This window comes from Leguminivora glycinivorella, chromosome 21 (assembly GCF_023078275.1).
Source record: "Leguminivora glycinivorella isolate SPB_JAAS2020 chromosome 21, LegGlyc_1.1, whole genome shotgun sequence".
NCBI classification, from domain to species: domain Eukaryota; kingdom Metazoa; phylum Arthropoda; class Insecta; order Lepidoptera; family Tortricidae; genus Leguminivora; species Leguminivora glycinivorella.
Genome location: NC_062991.1, coordinates 1,299,900 through 1,316,195, shown reverse-complemented (window position 1 = coordinate 1,316,195; position 16,296 = coordinate 1,299,900). Strand labels below are relative to the sequence as shown.

Below are 16,296 nucleotides of genomic sequence, written 5' to 3'. Positions count from 1 at the left end.
ACATCACATCGGAGTTATTTTCGTACAAAATTAATCTGCAACGTTTACTAAAATTGCTCTTATGCCTTAGTGATCATAAATTTCTATTATAATATATATTTTTGGCATTTTTTTGAAAACGAGCCTTCTCCGTCACAATTATTGCCACTTCTGGACATTTTCTCATATTTTGTTAGACCAAGTAGAAAAAGTCCATTATGTTATATATTTGTAAACTACTCGGAAAGCTCTTTAATATGATACCACACACGGTATGATTAAGCGCTCGGTTGCGATTTCACTATCTGCCCTCTTAAGAAATTCCAGTCGGGAAAACGATTATTTGCCCGCAACGCTCAAGATTCCACATTCTTAACCACTCGCTACGTTCGCGGTTCAATTTTGGAACCTTTCGCTTGCTCGGGTATAAATAATTGGCACGTGCGGTTAAACAACTTTGTCCCCTTGTAAAACAAATAACTACATATTTGCCTATATGAGGGGCTAACTTAACATAAAGGATGGTATATACATAATTATATACTATCCATCATCTAACTTTTAAAATATCGTTAACCTAATAACATTATGATGATAGAACCTTTCATTTCTCCATCTCTAATATCCCTATCAGATTCAGATCAAAAAACTTATAAATAATTCAAATGCCTCACTCAAACATTTTCTTGCCCAACACAAAACTATTTTTAGATTCTTTGTTACGAAAACCTTTCAGTAACTAAGCTTTAACTAGGTTTCAGATAAATATTTCAGCCTGAAAACAATGTTTTACTAAGGACAAGCACGGAAAGACCTAGGTTTTTATTACCGAGAAGGCCTTGGCACAAAACAAATTAAGTTTTTATCGAAACAGCGTATCGTACGCGTTACCAACACAAAATAAAACTTAATACGAATATAAGGATAACAATATAAACACACATAGTATATTAGTTACATAAAACCTCCAAGAAGGCTTAAAAGTAGGTACTATTATAAGAATAAAGCCAAAGAAATCCAATTTGGCACGTTACATAAACAGAAAAAACTCTTTTAATCGAATTAAAAAAATATCGCATTTCAAATTAGGAACTCACCCGTTCAGAAATCACCAAAAACTTCGATTTTTGAAAACATTCGAATCACAGTCACTTATTTAAATTTGGAATATTTACAGTTTTATTTACAGGTCGTGTGGATTTTGGCCGTGGTACTGGCTGAAACGTCAGATTATTCCGCATATTTTTGCGCATGCGTGCTAATGGCGGCGGGCGGGTCGATACGATAAGGTATCGTGGCTGCGCCCTCGTGCCGACTTTGGGGCGACGGGGTAGGAAAGGAGGTCACGGTTTGAGTGTTCCCGCGCTTCGGTGTTGCCATATTTGTGACGGGTTACCAGAGTTGTGAGTAAAGCTGGGTGCGTTTCGTTTTATGCAGAATTTATGTGTTTCCCTAACTTTTTGACTTGTTAATGTTGAGTTGCTTATAATTTAAGTAAGTTATTCAAGACCTAACATGTTTTGCATGATGTGTTTTTAACAAATGACGAATAAAAATAGTTACTAGGTCTGTTCGCATTTATTATTTTAAAAATTGCATCACTCCGTCCAAACAAAATGCATCGAAGCCCAAACGTAAGAACGAATGTAACTTTCAGCTGCTTTTATTGCATTTTGATCATGTCAAAGCGTACCTGATGTGCCTGTTATAAGTAATTCAAGGGAATGATGTAGTTAAGTAGCTCCATACTATACACCGTGATAGAGAGTAAGAAGGGGCGTCGTAACGCAATCCTTCTTGCCGTATTTCTTCATTAATTCTAAACTAGAAGTTGGTAATATATACTGTACTGTCAGGTTAAGATTTTTCTTCTCTCTTTTAGCTGTATTTATTAGTGTGCATGGAATAATATTGCGCCACTTCTACCAAGTTCACTAAGTATGTAGGTGGGAGTGTTGACCTTTGGCATAGGGAACAGGGAACCTCAGGGATGAGAAATGAAACGGATATCTCTTCTAATCGTTTAATCATGGTCACTGGTGAGATACCGCACCTCCGGGTCGCTCGACGCGCGCCCGCGTATCCGCGCGATAGCCGCGCGGCCGCGCGCGCTCCGCGCCGCTAACGCAGCGCCCACGATTAGCACGCAGAAGATAAGTAGTGTTATAACGCCTGCTGCTGCGCTGGCTCCTGAAAAAGAGGAACGTTTAAAAATGTATATTATTAACGTTCGTATTATATTAATCCTATAAATCTTTTAAGCACTTAATATGTCGTTTATGCAGATGGTGCCAGTCCCACGTTGGGCGCCAAAAATGTTAACCGTATTGAGGTTAGGCGTATGTAACTTGTATGTGTTTGCAATCATATTTAAAAATATTTTAAGCGGGTTACTCACGTATTAAGTCGATATAGCGTTCGACATGTTTCGGTTCAATTTCGAGAACCTTTCTCAAGAGTAGCGACACCCCGCCTTTACATGTCGCGCTCTCGACATGTAAAGGCGGGGTGTCGCTACTCTTAAGAAAGGTTCTCGAAATTGAACCGAAACATGTCGAACGCTATATCGACTTAATACGTGAGTAACCCGCTTAAAATATTTTTAAATATGTATGAGTCTCACGGGAGTTTTATAGTGTTTGCAATCGTTGAGAAAATAGTATCTAAATATGCCAGGTAAAGGCTTGACATATGTATAGATAAAGCTTAACATAATATTCAAAGGTAAGTAAAATTGCATAAATTAGAAAACACACCGAAGTACTATGAAACTGTCGGTGGCTTACTTAAAATAAAAGAAGTATAAATTATGGAAACCCATACATCCTACTTCTCTTATTTTTCCGCATAAACTCTACTAGTGGCTCTAGAAGATGTAGACCTTTGTAGACATGTTTAGAATCGCAAAAGTGAAAAATACTTAGTTCTCAAAGTCATGGTCGACGGTCGCTGAAGTCAACAAGTACATACCTTTTGATTTATCTTGCACAATCTTCTTAGATTCACTAGCATGCGTCGCTCTATCCACGTCTCTCCGTACCTCTGCAGTTATTCCCCTTGCAGTAGTAGTAACCGCCTTCGTCACTTTAACCGTAGTCTTTACTGTGATTACAGGTGTATGTGTTGCTTCAATTCTTTGTATAGTTGTGGGTCTAGGGCGTTTTGTAGTAGGTTTACTAGTTGTAGGTTTAGGTTTTGGTGTAGTAGGTTTAGGGGTAGTGGTAGTGGTTGTGGTACTAGGTTTAGGGGTAGTGGTAGTAGTAGTGGTAGGGATGGTAGTGAATATAAGTTTTTCTGTTCTTGGCGCGTCTGATGGAGTTATTACTGTTGTGTCGTCGTCGTATTTACCTGTAACGGATAGAACAAGAAATTAGTAAAGGATTACTAATCACTATTGCCATATTTTTTTTTTCGCGATTGTCGATGTAGGATTGTCTTCTTTGTAATTTTAATCAGGCACCATCTCAACACTCAAAAAATAGGAAAATAGTTCATCTTTAACAAACCTGTTGCTAAGGTGCTATAAATCAAAACAATCTGTACAAAATAAATAAATATTATAGGACAAAACCCCCACGGTAAGCTCAAGAAGGCTTATGTTGTGGGTACTCAGACAACGATACGTACAATATGAAGTAAGTACTTAATTAAATAGTAGACATTTATGATTCGGGAACAAGTTTCCGTCCAATACAAGAAATGTCCTTGCCAGGATTCGAACCCAGGACCATCAGCTAAGCAAGCATTTACCTTCTACTAGGACAGACCGGAATCGTTACAGTGTTGCGTTACGTCCTCCTGCATTTGTAAGGGTACGTAACCGCAGACTGGCGCCCAACGTGGGGCGTCAAACTGTCGTTTTACGTATACTTACAAGAACTTTTGTAAAGCCTCCGCCACACATAAAGCGCTTTGATAGCGGAACATAATGATAGCGGTGCGCCGAACGAACGCGGGCGTTCCGCTCGCAATCCGCGCTCGTTAGTTCCCGCCGGCGTCCGCTGGGCGCAACAACAGCGTTCGTCCGGCGCACCGCTATCAATGCGCTCCGCTGACACTCCGCTAACGCTCCGCCCACGCTCTCTTTCTTCTTTGTCCAGCCCATTTCCCAGTTCAGCTGGGGTCGGGCCTCCTCGTACGTCGGCGCCAGGACAATCTATCCTGGGTTGTCTTTGTGGTCAGGTTTTGTGTCCGCATATCTCTCTCGACATTGGACCACCAGGTTGCCGGTCTTCTGCCTGGTCCTGTAGTGTTGCTTGGGATGTTCATAGCCTTCCTCACTGTGTAGTTTTCGTCCCTTCGCATAACATGACCATACCACCTCATTCTACTCTCTTTGAGTTTTTCGGTAATAGGTGCTACTTTGAATGAACCACGTACGTATTCATTGCGGATTCTATCCAGCCGCGTGACACCGCCGGCCCACCTAAGCATTTTCATTTCCGCCACGTGGAGTTTTTGCTCATGCACTTTCTTAGCGGTCCAGCATTCAGCTCCATACATCATTGCGGGTCTGACGGCGGTTTTATATATTTTCCCTTTTGTCTTTATTGGCATTTTGGGGTCGCACAGAACGCCGGACAAGGATCTCCACTTTAACCACGCTGAATTAATTCGATGGGTGACGTCATGATCCACGCTTGCATTTGTCGTCACAACTGAACCGAGATATTTGAAGTGCGACACTTTGGGCAGTATCATATCTTCTATGCGTATGTCGCAGTTGACGTCTTCCGTGCCTTCAAAATCACACTCCATATACTCAGTTTTCGTTCTACTGATGCGCAGACCATGGCGCTCGATCTCTTTAAACCACTTGTCTAGAGATTCCTGCAATTCAGAGGCGCGTTTGGTGATAAGCACTATGTCATCGGCATATAATATGCACCAGGGGGTTGGCGCCTGGATACTGCGTGTTATATAATCCATTGACAGATTGAAGAGCAGCGGGCTAAGTGCTGACCCCTGATGTACACCTACTCCGACACGAAATGGGCTACTCAGTCCAGCGGGGCTTTTGATTTGTGTGAGAATCCCGTTATACATGTCCTGTACCAAAGTGACATACGCCTCTGGTATACCTTGAGCGCGCAGGTCCGCCCACGCTCTCAAAACGCGCAAGTGTGGCCGAGCTTTAAGAGCAAGTAACGCGACAATAGAAAATAGAACAAATCTTTGTTTGTAAGTAACCACTCAACTCACCAACGTCCGAGTTAAAAACGCAGACGTCAAGAAAATCAGCACAGCAGTCACTGTCGCTGATGCAGCTTGTGCTGCAACCGCAGCCTCGGTGAGGGGTAAACTGCTCCGAGCAGCGGCCGGCGCAGGAATCCGCTGTAAAGGAAATAAATAAATATTATAGGACATTCTTGCACAGATTGACTAAGTCCCACGGTAAGCTCGAGAAGGCTTGTGTTGCGGGTCCTCAGACAACGACATACATAATAATACAAACTTAAAAGCTAGCTAATATATACATTTTAGATGCGACTTGCCAAGAAGGACCGAGAATTGCATGCTAAGAGATATCTAGCTTACGGGCAGTTCTCAGGAGGCGCGTTTTTACGTGTCCGGGGCAAAAAACGCCAGAACGGACTGTTCTAAAAATCTGAATTAATTCAGGCATAATATTTAGCCTCTGTTCTATTTGGTACACTATAAAATTATTTATTTATCATTTGTATAATATAAGTAATAAAATATTAAAGGTGAAAAATGACCTTCGGTGGACGTGTCCCGCACCCAGAATTTGCAAAACAAAAAATCATAACTCAAGATCGAGTTGTTGTTCGCAGTTGTTATAGATATTCACGTATAAGGTATTAGTTAGCCTATCATATTTTCTACATAAAAATAATATGTTAGCTAAACTCATCGAGTAAAGACACATTTACGATGTGTCCCGGGCTAGTGACTGATTTCGGTGTAATTTTTTAAACATGACGGTACTCTTACAAATTAATAGATCAGGGAGGCAGTGGCACAATTATAGTATGTTTTAGCTGTGTTTTAACCATTCAGAGTAGAAGAGATGCGGTACCGTTTTATAAAGGGGACTTTGTAAAGGTTTCTCAGTCATTCGGTGGGTTTGGTCTCATGTTTTTTAAGATTCGGTGGTTCAATTTACTCCCACAGTTTTAATGCATTTGTCGTTATGCAAGATACTTATGAATCCTTGAAAGGATGTTATTTCGTCATTATGACACCTCCTCTGTATCATGCATGCTATTGCAGTTATCTCCAAAAAGCGATAAAATTTGATATCAGTGGTGTTGATTTCCGTGGTTTCGGTGGATTTTTTGACCACCGATATCAAAAAAATTGGCCACCGACTTCGATCGCCACGTTGTAAACTGGTCTATTGAACATTATATTCTATAATTTCATACTTAAAGAGTAGGATATACTTTATAAAAACATAAAACTATGTTTGTAAGCAAATATAGTCGTACTATGGGTACAAAATTCACTACTAGATAATGATCAGGATATTATCATGTTAAACTTAGTAAAATTGCGCTATTATTAACCTTTTTACATAAACTGTCATCGAATTAAAATGAAAATATCAATAAATTGAATAATAAGTTATAAATAAAGTTGAAATGTGGACTAATGTGTAAATAAATGAATTCGGTGGTGCAAATTGATTACAGTGCCCATACATAATTTCGGTGATTTTAAAATTTATGATTTCTCAAAAACTATAAGGTTCTAATGGAGGCCTCCACCACCAATATTTTTTATATTTAGGCTAGATTTTAGTAAATTGACTGACATATCAAAAAAGTAGTAAATAAAAATCGGCACCGAAATCAGGCACCGAACGTCATCTCTGAGAATCGCCCTTACCCTATTCAGTAGGCAACAGGGAAGCTAAAACTATACGGATAAATTTTTGGTCACGATTTTTTAATAACAATCGAAAACTTTTGATATTTTTATGCAACAAAGTTTTAACTAGACTTATATTGACCGGGATATAGACCGTGATTACCTTTTCGATTTTTGTCGAGCTCCCAAAAATCAAAAAGGTAATCACGGTCTATATCCCGGTCAATATAAGTCTAATGAAAATAACCGTAAATCATTAAAAACTCTTAAAGTTTTAACTATCTATGATTAGAGTTAATATGTGTCGCTTAACTTTAAACTCGGGTAAATCCATTCTACTTTAAAGTTGATTATGTATAAAAATATATGTAATCTGAAATAACACTTACGAATATCTTCAGCAGGGGTGACGGCGGAAGCGAAAGCCTGCTCACATTGGGGACCCGACAGGATGGCTACGTCGTCGATGGCGATGTCACTGGTGAAGCTCGTGCCTCGGATACCCTCGATTACTATCTGCAAATCAGTTTAATAGTTATAGGCCAAGAGTTCTGAGAGTACAACACTCTGTGGCAAACAATACGTTGCTGACGTACAGACAGTTGCTGTGTCGCACCAATACAGAAGAGCCATAACGCCCTCCTTATCCCTATCCTCGTTATCTCGTATCCCTATACGCTACGGAGGTTGAACGGTTGTACTCTTGCTTACGGCACAGTATAATAAAGAGTACTATCGTACAGTATGGCCACTCCCGCTCCCCGCTGAAAGTGCCACCCACCCCCTCTCGGTTACCTCACAGTTACCGCCTGTCAAAAACGCGAACAGTCGACCTGTCATATTACACTCATACAAACATAGTACGCGTTCACCTACACTAGCTTAGATTGTGTGCTAGGAACGCGCCTCTTTCATATATTTGATCGCCAGTGTCCGAGGTGTGCTTACGGTCCCATTCCAAAATATCACAGTATATAGGAAATTTAGCCCCACGTTGGGCGCCAAAAATCGTTGAAGCTCTCAATGACTGTTTTTGTTTTAAATTTAATATTGTCCATAAAAATCGTTGATTAGAAATTAGAGGGATTGAAAGAAAATGAAACTGTAGCAAGTGGCTTCCCACCCACGAGAGGAAAGTGGGTGGTAGAATTCTAAATTAGTCACCACAAGGGAGAATAATAAAAAAAACAAACCATAAAAGATTTATACGTTACAGACTTTTAAGAAACTGTTTGTACTAACCTGGAAATTATCAGAAACGTCCTTAAGGTACGACACGTTTCTGAACCACTCATCCCCCTGGTTCCCCCACTTTTCGAACAGGAGGTACTGTTCTCTCGTCTCCTCGTCCAGGACCTGATCCTTCTGGTTTTCAGGTATTTGGTATACGCGGAGACCGCCTATGGATCTGGAAAAACAAGTAACACATGAATTAGCTATACAGGTGGAAAAAATAAGGAGCATCCGAAGTTTAAGATATACTATATATAAACGAATATACGTATAAGAATACTCTATACTCGGTAGTGTTCTCATACGGAAAAAGTAGTAGAAATTTTCTACTACTACTAGAAAATTCGTTTTGAAAAATCTTGGCCTTTGTTTTTTTATGAGATAGAAGGCCAGGTCATACGGAGGTCCCTTAATTTTTTTTTGATGAGCTTCGTGATCATTATTTCGCTTTGGGCTCTCCGAAACATGCAGCGTGAATACTAAAAACACGTGAAAATTAGCTGAATAAATGCTATTAGCAAGTATATGTCTGATGATATAAGCTGCAATAAGTATTGATCATAAAAAATCCCAAGCCCATCGGTGGCCAAGCAGCCTTATGCCGATTGTTTCTTAGATAGTTGAATCAAGAAATAAGGAATTCGAATAATCGTACCTGCCATACATATGGTAAAAGAACGAGAAACAGCCATTCTTCTCCAAGCCCCCAGCGTACACGGGAGAGATGAGACGGGCCGTGTCGTTCTCAGCCTTAGATGAGCTTTCGATGTACATGTAGTAACCTGGAAGTTAAGATATACTTGGCTCAAACTTAGCATAAATTTAAAAGCGGTTAAAATACATGTTGACTCTGGCTGGACACCACTTTTTCTGCGCTCTGTCAAACTAAGTTTACAAATACCTCATCCATTGTCTATCCAGAGACCCTTTCCACCGAAGATCCCACTGTCCCTTAGCCATATCTGCCATAAGAGTGTTGCCGGACAGGGACACAACTCTCCACACCCTCGTTGAGCCCTGGGAACCCTCTTACTGGCAGGAATACACAACTATGAGCAGGGTCTAGTGTTTTCGCTGACTCTAGTATTTTATTTCTCTTTTGGACGTAGTAGGACAAGATCTTATGGATCGACGAAAACCTCTCTCTTACCTTGCTTTCCTTCCCCGAAGGTATGATCATACGCTGGCCCAGTAAACAGGAAGGAACTCGGCGTTTTCTTATTGATTCTCGTCCAGTCAAAGTCGTGGCGTGAGTCTTGCGTCCAACCACAGAGAGAAGGGCTCTCGAAGTCACAAGATAGCTCGACCAGTGCGGGATCTGTTGATTTTAAATTTTATATTTAGAATGTTTTTGCAATAATATTAATCGATTATCAAGAGCGGAAGGAGGTTAATGCGAACATCATCTCCCTCCTCTCGGGACCTGGGATGCGCCTGGAAGTTGATTATGCTGCAAATTAACTAGAATTTGACCGGTTTTGGTGCACGAAGCTCAAGCTTGAATAATTTAGTAAGAAACATATGTGCTAATGAGCATAATAAATGGCCTTTTCGAGATTTTAACTCAGGAATCTCAGAATCATTAACTGCACAGACAGAGTCACTGCGCACTACTTAGGCCAAACCGTCCGTCAAATAAAACATATGGGAAGACAGCTTACCTGATACGCAAACAGGGACAGTTCCATTCCACTTCTGGCCGTCACAGAAGAGCGTAGCAGAGCCTGTGTAGCCGGGGAGACAGAAGATGTTTAGCCACGCGTTCTTGTGTGTGGGCAGGATGATGGCGTTGTCTATTTTAGGCATCGTGCAGCCGCTACCTGGAACGAAGAAATGACGATTAAGGGCCACATTAAATAAATGATTAAAGAAGAAAAGTTCACAGTCAAAAATTCGGGTATGATGGTACAGCCTCCTCGTCACATCGAGTGGGTATTCTGTATGTCTTAGGATCATCACAGCTTATGACATTATTGAATGAAGAGTAACTACCAAAAATTACTAGACAGACAGACAATTCACATATTTATCCCCCACCAGCTGGTGGCCAGAGTAGCATCCTTACCGCGGCATGCACCCGCGTTGTTTTAGACGCGCGGTGCCGAGCTCAATCTCAACATATCTTGTACTACTTAGATATTTAGTACGTAAGATTGAGTTTTAATTTTCTGAATAACAGCAGACGTCTCAGGCTCCGGCATTCATCAATCAAAACTATCGAGAAAATACAAAGCGATTTGATAAACTCTTAATTAAGGAAGGGAAAGTTACGGACACACACAGGATTGGGCATATCCCACTTGCCACCCAGACAAGTCGCATTATTGTCCCCCACCAGCTGGTAGCCAGAGTAAGAGAGCTCGCACACGGGCAACTTTTGGCACCGACTTTTTTGTCGCGACCATGGCCTAGTATGAAAGTGCGCACACGAGGCCACGCAACTTTTCATACAAATACGAAAGTCGCCGACCAACTGTGTCCCCCGTGGGCGCGCACCCTTACACTCATATAGTATGAATTTTCTGAGATGACTATTCGGTTTTGCCCTAATCTGTTAAACAAAGGCCTTTGTTTATATTATTCGCGGCGGTTATAGCTCCCGTTTCCACAGCACGTGCTAAAGTCTCAGTGTAGTTGAAAAGCAACTATCATGATAGCAATAAGGTTCAAATTTATTAAACAGTTTGCAGTGTGCAGGTAACTTTTTTTGAAGATGACAAAACGTGTTATCTCCGAAACGGCTTTTTATGGTTTTGAACCTTAATGCTATCATGATAGTTTCTTTTTGACTACACTGAGACTACAGCACGTGCCGTTTAAACGGGAGCTAACCGCCGCGAATAATAGAAACAAAGGCCTTTGTTTAACAGATTAGGGCAAAAGCGAAATTTTCATCTCAGAAAATTCATACTATAATACCACGCCATTCTTCCGCGTTGTTAGATGTATCTATGTATCTAAAACTACTGAAGAACAAAGACATAATAGACATATCCGCTGGAACAGGCGATTCAAGAAAAGCTGACTAATAGGAAAACTTACGGACACAAACAGGCTTCGGCATATCCCACTTGCCACCCAGACAAGTCGCATATTTGTCCCCCACCAGCTGGTAGCCAGAGTAACACTCGTATCGCGCCATTCTTCCGCGTTGTTTTAGACGCGCGGTGCCGTGTTCGATCTCGGGTCTGCCGCAAGACCTGGTCGGCTTTAGGCGGGAGAAGGTGTACTCTGAAAAAAAAAATTTTTTTTGCAATAATTTCATTTTTGGCACAAGCCTTTATCGCCGACTGTACCTTTCTTTTAACAGTCATCTACTGCTCTCCTAGACCTTTCTAAAAACCCTTTACTCGATGAGGTACGACGTTTCACCTTCCTATGACCACCTTTCTGCTCCATCATCAGATCAGCTCCATGATACTATATATTGCATTGTCACGTGTTTTACATATGTGTGCAAAATTTCAGCTCAATTGGAAACCGGGAAGTGGGTCAAATTTAGCTTCTACGTTTTAACGCACACTAGTTAACATACTAACAAGGCAAGTTGAATAAAAGCTTGTATAAAAATAACTGATTTTTGTGGGAATAGGCATTTTTTATGTATAGTTAACAAAATCCCTGATGACATCAAATTAGAAAATAATGACAATTTATTCCATAAGAAATTGAAAAGTTTTCTCATACACAAATGTTACTACTCAGTGGAGGAGTTTTTTAATGACGAAACCTTTTAGTACCTAACTTAAAATTTCCAAAAAAAAAAAAACGTTTTTTTTTTGTTACATATATTTTGAATTTAATTGAAATCATTTATTCCTAAATCGTATTACTCGAATTATATTATGCTATGACCAAAAATTATTATATAATAATTCCACCTATCCAAATTATTAACTAACTACATGGCCTGAAACTTAGTATTAAGCTAGATATAAGTAATTTGTGTGCCCTGACAGGGTGTCATGGAAGCTATTTGTAAAATTTTAAGATCCTATGTACATGACTTATACAAATAAACATCTTATCTTATCTTATCTTATCTAAGTTATTTTTTAAAGGGCTTATTTTTGTATACAGTACAGGTTTTAGATCATTAAGCATACATTTTGACGTTCTTTTTCTTCTTCTTTGTTAGGGGCTAAGTAAGGCTTCATAGCGCCTTATGTGTCACTGCGACCATTTCTGATCTATTGTGATGCGTGCCTTATGACATGACTCGCTGGTGCGCGTGTACTGCGCAATAGGCTACTAGACTCATATCTAATTTGGCACAATAAATAAATAATTGATAAAATAAATAATAATATATATTTAATAAATGATTGATATTTGACATAAGAAACCAATATTTCATGATTTTGGGTATTAAATGTGTACGATGACTAATTACGTATTTTTAATTCAAAATTCATGTCAAATCAATCACTGACATAATTGATCTTTATGCCTCGTACTTAAAGTGTCAGAAAGAGTTGTTTTCGCACTGAATGACTTCATTCACAGAAAATCTTGTAGATGATATGGCTGATGTTGTTTTTGCCTGATTAAGTAAAAGTATTCTTTAAAAATATTTTTTGCGGTTTATAAGTCATAATAAAATATAGTGATATTTTTTTTGGTTAATTTGACAGTAAGTAATAATATAAGACAAACTTTAAAAAAGGGTCAAGTAGCCTATAGCCCAATTGGAGCGTCCATCTACAATCTACAAGAGCTTGCGACAGGAGTATCCAATAAACATCGCCCAGCTTCCTGCCTATATTAGCGATTATATTAATGTTTTTTAATGTTATCGTATTTCAACAAATACATGTACCTACTCTAATTATCCGCAAGTAAAAAGTATAGTGTCTTTTAAAAAAATACCAGATTTTCCCACAGATTCCCCGCAAACTGACATTGTAAATTGTTTTTATTGATTACAATTATAAATCTTTCCGCTGTTTTCGAGCAGGCATCCGACGGAAGCCATGAGGGCATAGCGTCCGGCCGATAAAAATGTTACCTACAACAGTTTTGATGAACTTGTGTTTTGTAATTGCACATCGTTATCTTAATCAGCTAATAGACATAGGCTATGGTGACTGCTTGCCATCTGGCGGGCCGTATGCTTGTTTTTGTTTTGCCACCGATGTTTGAAGCGAATAACCTAATAGACATCCAATAATCTAATTTTGGAATACCCTCTTCCAATTGGGAACTTAAATCTTCTGGGGCAGAATTAGGAGTCGTCTATTGGTTTAGAACATATAGCTAAAGTATGTGTATGTTGGACACTCTACTAAATAATGTAAAAAATATAAAACAGGGAAGTAAATTGTCCCCCTATACCTTACCTACCTAATTTCTTATTTTAGTTTTTTAAGCTAATCTTAACAATTATCCTCTTTAAAAATTGAAATACTATAGGTACACTTTAAAAATTGAAGTACTTCTTATGCGTCTGACGTGCTTTTCTCAACAACCACCGCGGCGTGGTGCCAGTCAAAAATCTCTGGTATATTTTTATCACTGATAGCTAGGCGCCATGTTTGGTATTGTAAGTCCTACTTAAAAATATTTATAAAAATAACTATTTATTTGAATTATCCTCTTCGTTAAAATGTAGGATATTCGTTTATTTTCCTGATAAGTTGATAACTTACCAAAAACATGACCAATTAAATTTTATCTTGGCTAATAGGAAACATTCAAATACTTATCACTAATAAAATTTACGTAAACTCTTAACATAATAACGACCGATCACTTTGCTTGCTAAGACGCGGTCCTGGGTTCGAATTCGTAAGGGCATTTATGTGTGTGATGAGCACAGATATTTGTTCCTGAGTCATGGATCACATGGATGTTTTCTATATTTATAAGTATTTGCATATGCATAATATTATGCATATAGTTGACTGAGTACCTACAACACAAGCCTTCTTAAGCCTTCCGCGGGGTCAGCTAGTCAATTGGTGTAAGAATGTCCTATAATATTTATTTATTTATAATGGTAGTTATCTTGCGGCATAGAAAATAAATTGTTAAAAAAAACAAATTGTCATGAAAGCAGATTTTCTGTTTGCTCACGAATTGCGGATGATTTTAAAATTACAATTTAAAATTTTAAAAAATAAAGTCACCTTTTCTTAAGTCGAGTAAATAATCTAAAAAAATTATAAAATACTCACGAGCTTCCATCGGCACTAAACATAACAAAAACAGATAAAAAAACTTTGTCATTTTGTAAACACTAAAAAATAATTTTAATATAAATATATTATTTTTATCCTAACGACGTCACCATCGGGACTAGACTGAGTCCTGTGACATTTCTACTACAAATTATAAATGTATTTGGACAAAGATTATTCGGTTTAGAGTGGACAATCAGTGTTTAGTACATTGACACTTCCATGATACCATAATATTGCATTGTCACGTGATTTACATAGGTTACATAGGAAAATTTCAGCTCAATCGGAAACCGGGATTCTAACTTGCAAGATTTGATTACAGACAGACAATTTAACGGGACAAGTGAAAGTAAATAAAAGCTTGTAAAATAGCACAGCATATTGTGCTGTCTAAAACCCAGCATTGACATGCAAGTAAAGTAAGATATTGTCTCACAGAGACTCTGTGCTTTTAGGCAAAATACTCCCAAAACAAAAGCGACTCTACAACAATTTCTCTTTTGTTTTTTGCCAGGATGCGCTCACGCAGCTATCATGCGGAAACCAACTGCTTACTCCAAAAGGGCTTAAGTCCACGTTGACTGTCATAATCCTTCACACAATTAGATGCCTTAATGTAATACTAATGAAGTATGATTTTCAACAGGAAAATTAGTACTTTGACTGTACATACGTCGTTTTGCTTGATACGGTAGCGATATTCTACTGAATGCTATCAGTTGGTATTTACGACGAAGATTATAAAGAATTTTGATAATTAGTTATCGAAAACCGCCCCTAACGATTTGTGAATCACTGGTTATGGTAAGGAAGTGGGATTTTTGGGGAGTAAAATTTGTATAAATCAGTTTTCTTTGTTTGTTTGTATGTTAATATTACGATTTGACGATCGGTCTGGCGCAGTCGGTAGTGACCCTGCCTGCTACGCCGCGGTCCCGGGTTCGAATCCCGGTAAGGGCATTTATTTGTGTGATGAGCACAGATATTTGTTCCTAAGTCATGGATGTTTTCTATGTATATAAGTACTTATATATTATATATATTATCTTTGTCTGAGTACCCACAACACAAGCCTTCTTGAGCTTACCGTGGGCCTCAGTCAATCTGTGTAAGACTAAGAATGTCCTATAATATTTATATTATGTTTTATTGCATTAATTAGTAGAATGCGATACAAGCGCGGAAAAGAGGAATTTAGAAACCAGTGGCGATTTGTAACTGATAATTTTTTTCCATTATTACACTATTAAGTTCCACATGTACCTATCCGCTGACACTCTAGTTAATACTGCAAACATTATAAAACATGGAAAAAAAAATACCAGTTGCATTGGTCCCCCAGTCGAAATTGCCCCGCTGTACCTTTCTGAAAAATAATTTAACAGTTTGACAGAAGTTAATAGGAAAACTCGGAGTGGGGGTTGCTTGGATGGTCGACAAGTTGAACGGAACACTGATTTTAGAATAGAATAGAATAGAATAGAATAGAATAGAATAGAAATCGTTTATTCGTGGTAAATTACAATAGGTATTAAAAATACAAACATTTAATTATTAAAACATAATATAAAAATTATCGTTTACCACGAAATGGTCCCGCCTCAGCATAATGCTAACCATACAGTCAGCGCTGGTCTTCCGGCGACACCATTTGTGGGCCACGGACGCAAACGTGCAACACGGCCTTAATATAACTTGAACGCGCCCATTTGTCATTCTTGGGTCGACGCCATCTTGTTGCGCCTGCGCGCTGCACGATGGGTTAGGTGTCATGATGACATTCATATGACATTTGAGAACTGAGAAAACGAAAACCATGTTGCACGTTTCACGATTGATATAAAATTACAATTCTACATTTCAAACAGTTCAATCTGCTAAAAAAGTAATAACTACATGGAACAAGCATAACGTTAACTCGTTACACGGAAAAATAAGTGCAATAATACATTGATTAAGTTCTTTGTTACAAAAGCGTTTACGTTGCCGAAGCGTGTGTGCTCCGAAGTGCCAAGAAACAATATGCATACAGTTATCACCTATATAAGTGACGATTGGGTTACAACAA

At 38.8% G+C, this 16,296-nt stretch overlaps 2 protein-coding genes across 3 annotated transcripts in view; both read right to left on the bottom strand.

Moving 5' to 3' along the window:
• Positions 1–1,575, bottom strand: part of LOC125237379 (calcium-dependent secretion activator) — a 109,104-nt gene extending 107,529 nt beyond the window's left edge. The window contains 1 exon segment of the mRNA XM_048144393.1: positions 1,077–1,575. The gene's annotated coding sequence lies outside the window, so the exon portion shown is untranslated.
• A 413-nt stretch (positions 1,576–1,988) lies between these two features.
• LOC125237565 (MAM and LDL-receptor class A domain-containing protein 1-like) lies at positions 1,989–14,359 on the bottom strand. Of its 2 annotated transcripts, XM_048144692.1 has the most exons (10): positions 14,223–14,359; positions 11,089–11,277; positions 9,708–9,866; positions 9,197–9,364; positions 8,702–8,828; positions 8,056–8,221; positions 7,203–7,329; positions 5,182–5,313; positions 2,950–3,327; positions 1,989–2,169 (listed from the first exon to the last, which is right to left on the bottom strand). In XM_048144692.1, exons 1-10 carry the CDS (start codon positions 14,272–14,274, stop codon positions 2,003–2,005), a joined length of 1,665 nt encoding a protein of 554 aa, XP_048000649.1. In that variant the 5' UTR covers positions 14,275–14,359; the 3' UTR covers positions 1,989–2,002. The 2 variants fall into 2 exon arrangements, with proteins under 2 accessions (XP_048000649.1, XP_048000650.1); XM_048144693.1 differs by lacking the exons at positions 11,089–11,277; positions 14,223–14,359 and adding an exon at positions 10,318–10,394.
• Positions 14,360–16,296: the final 1,937 nt, after the last annotated feature.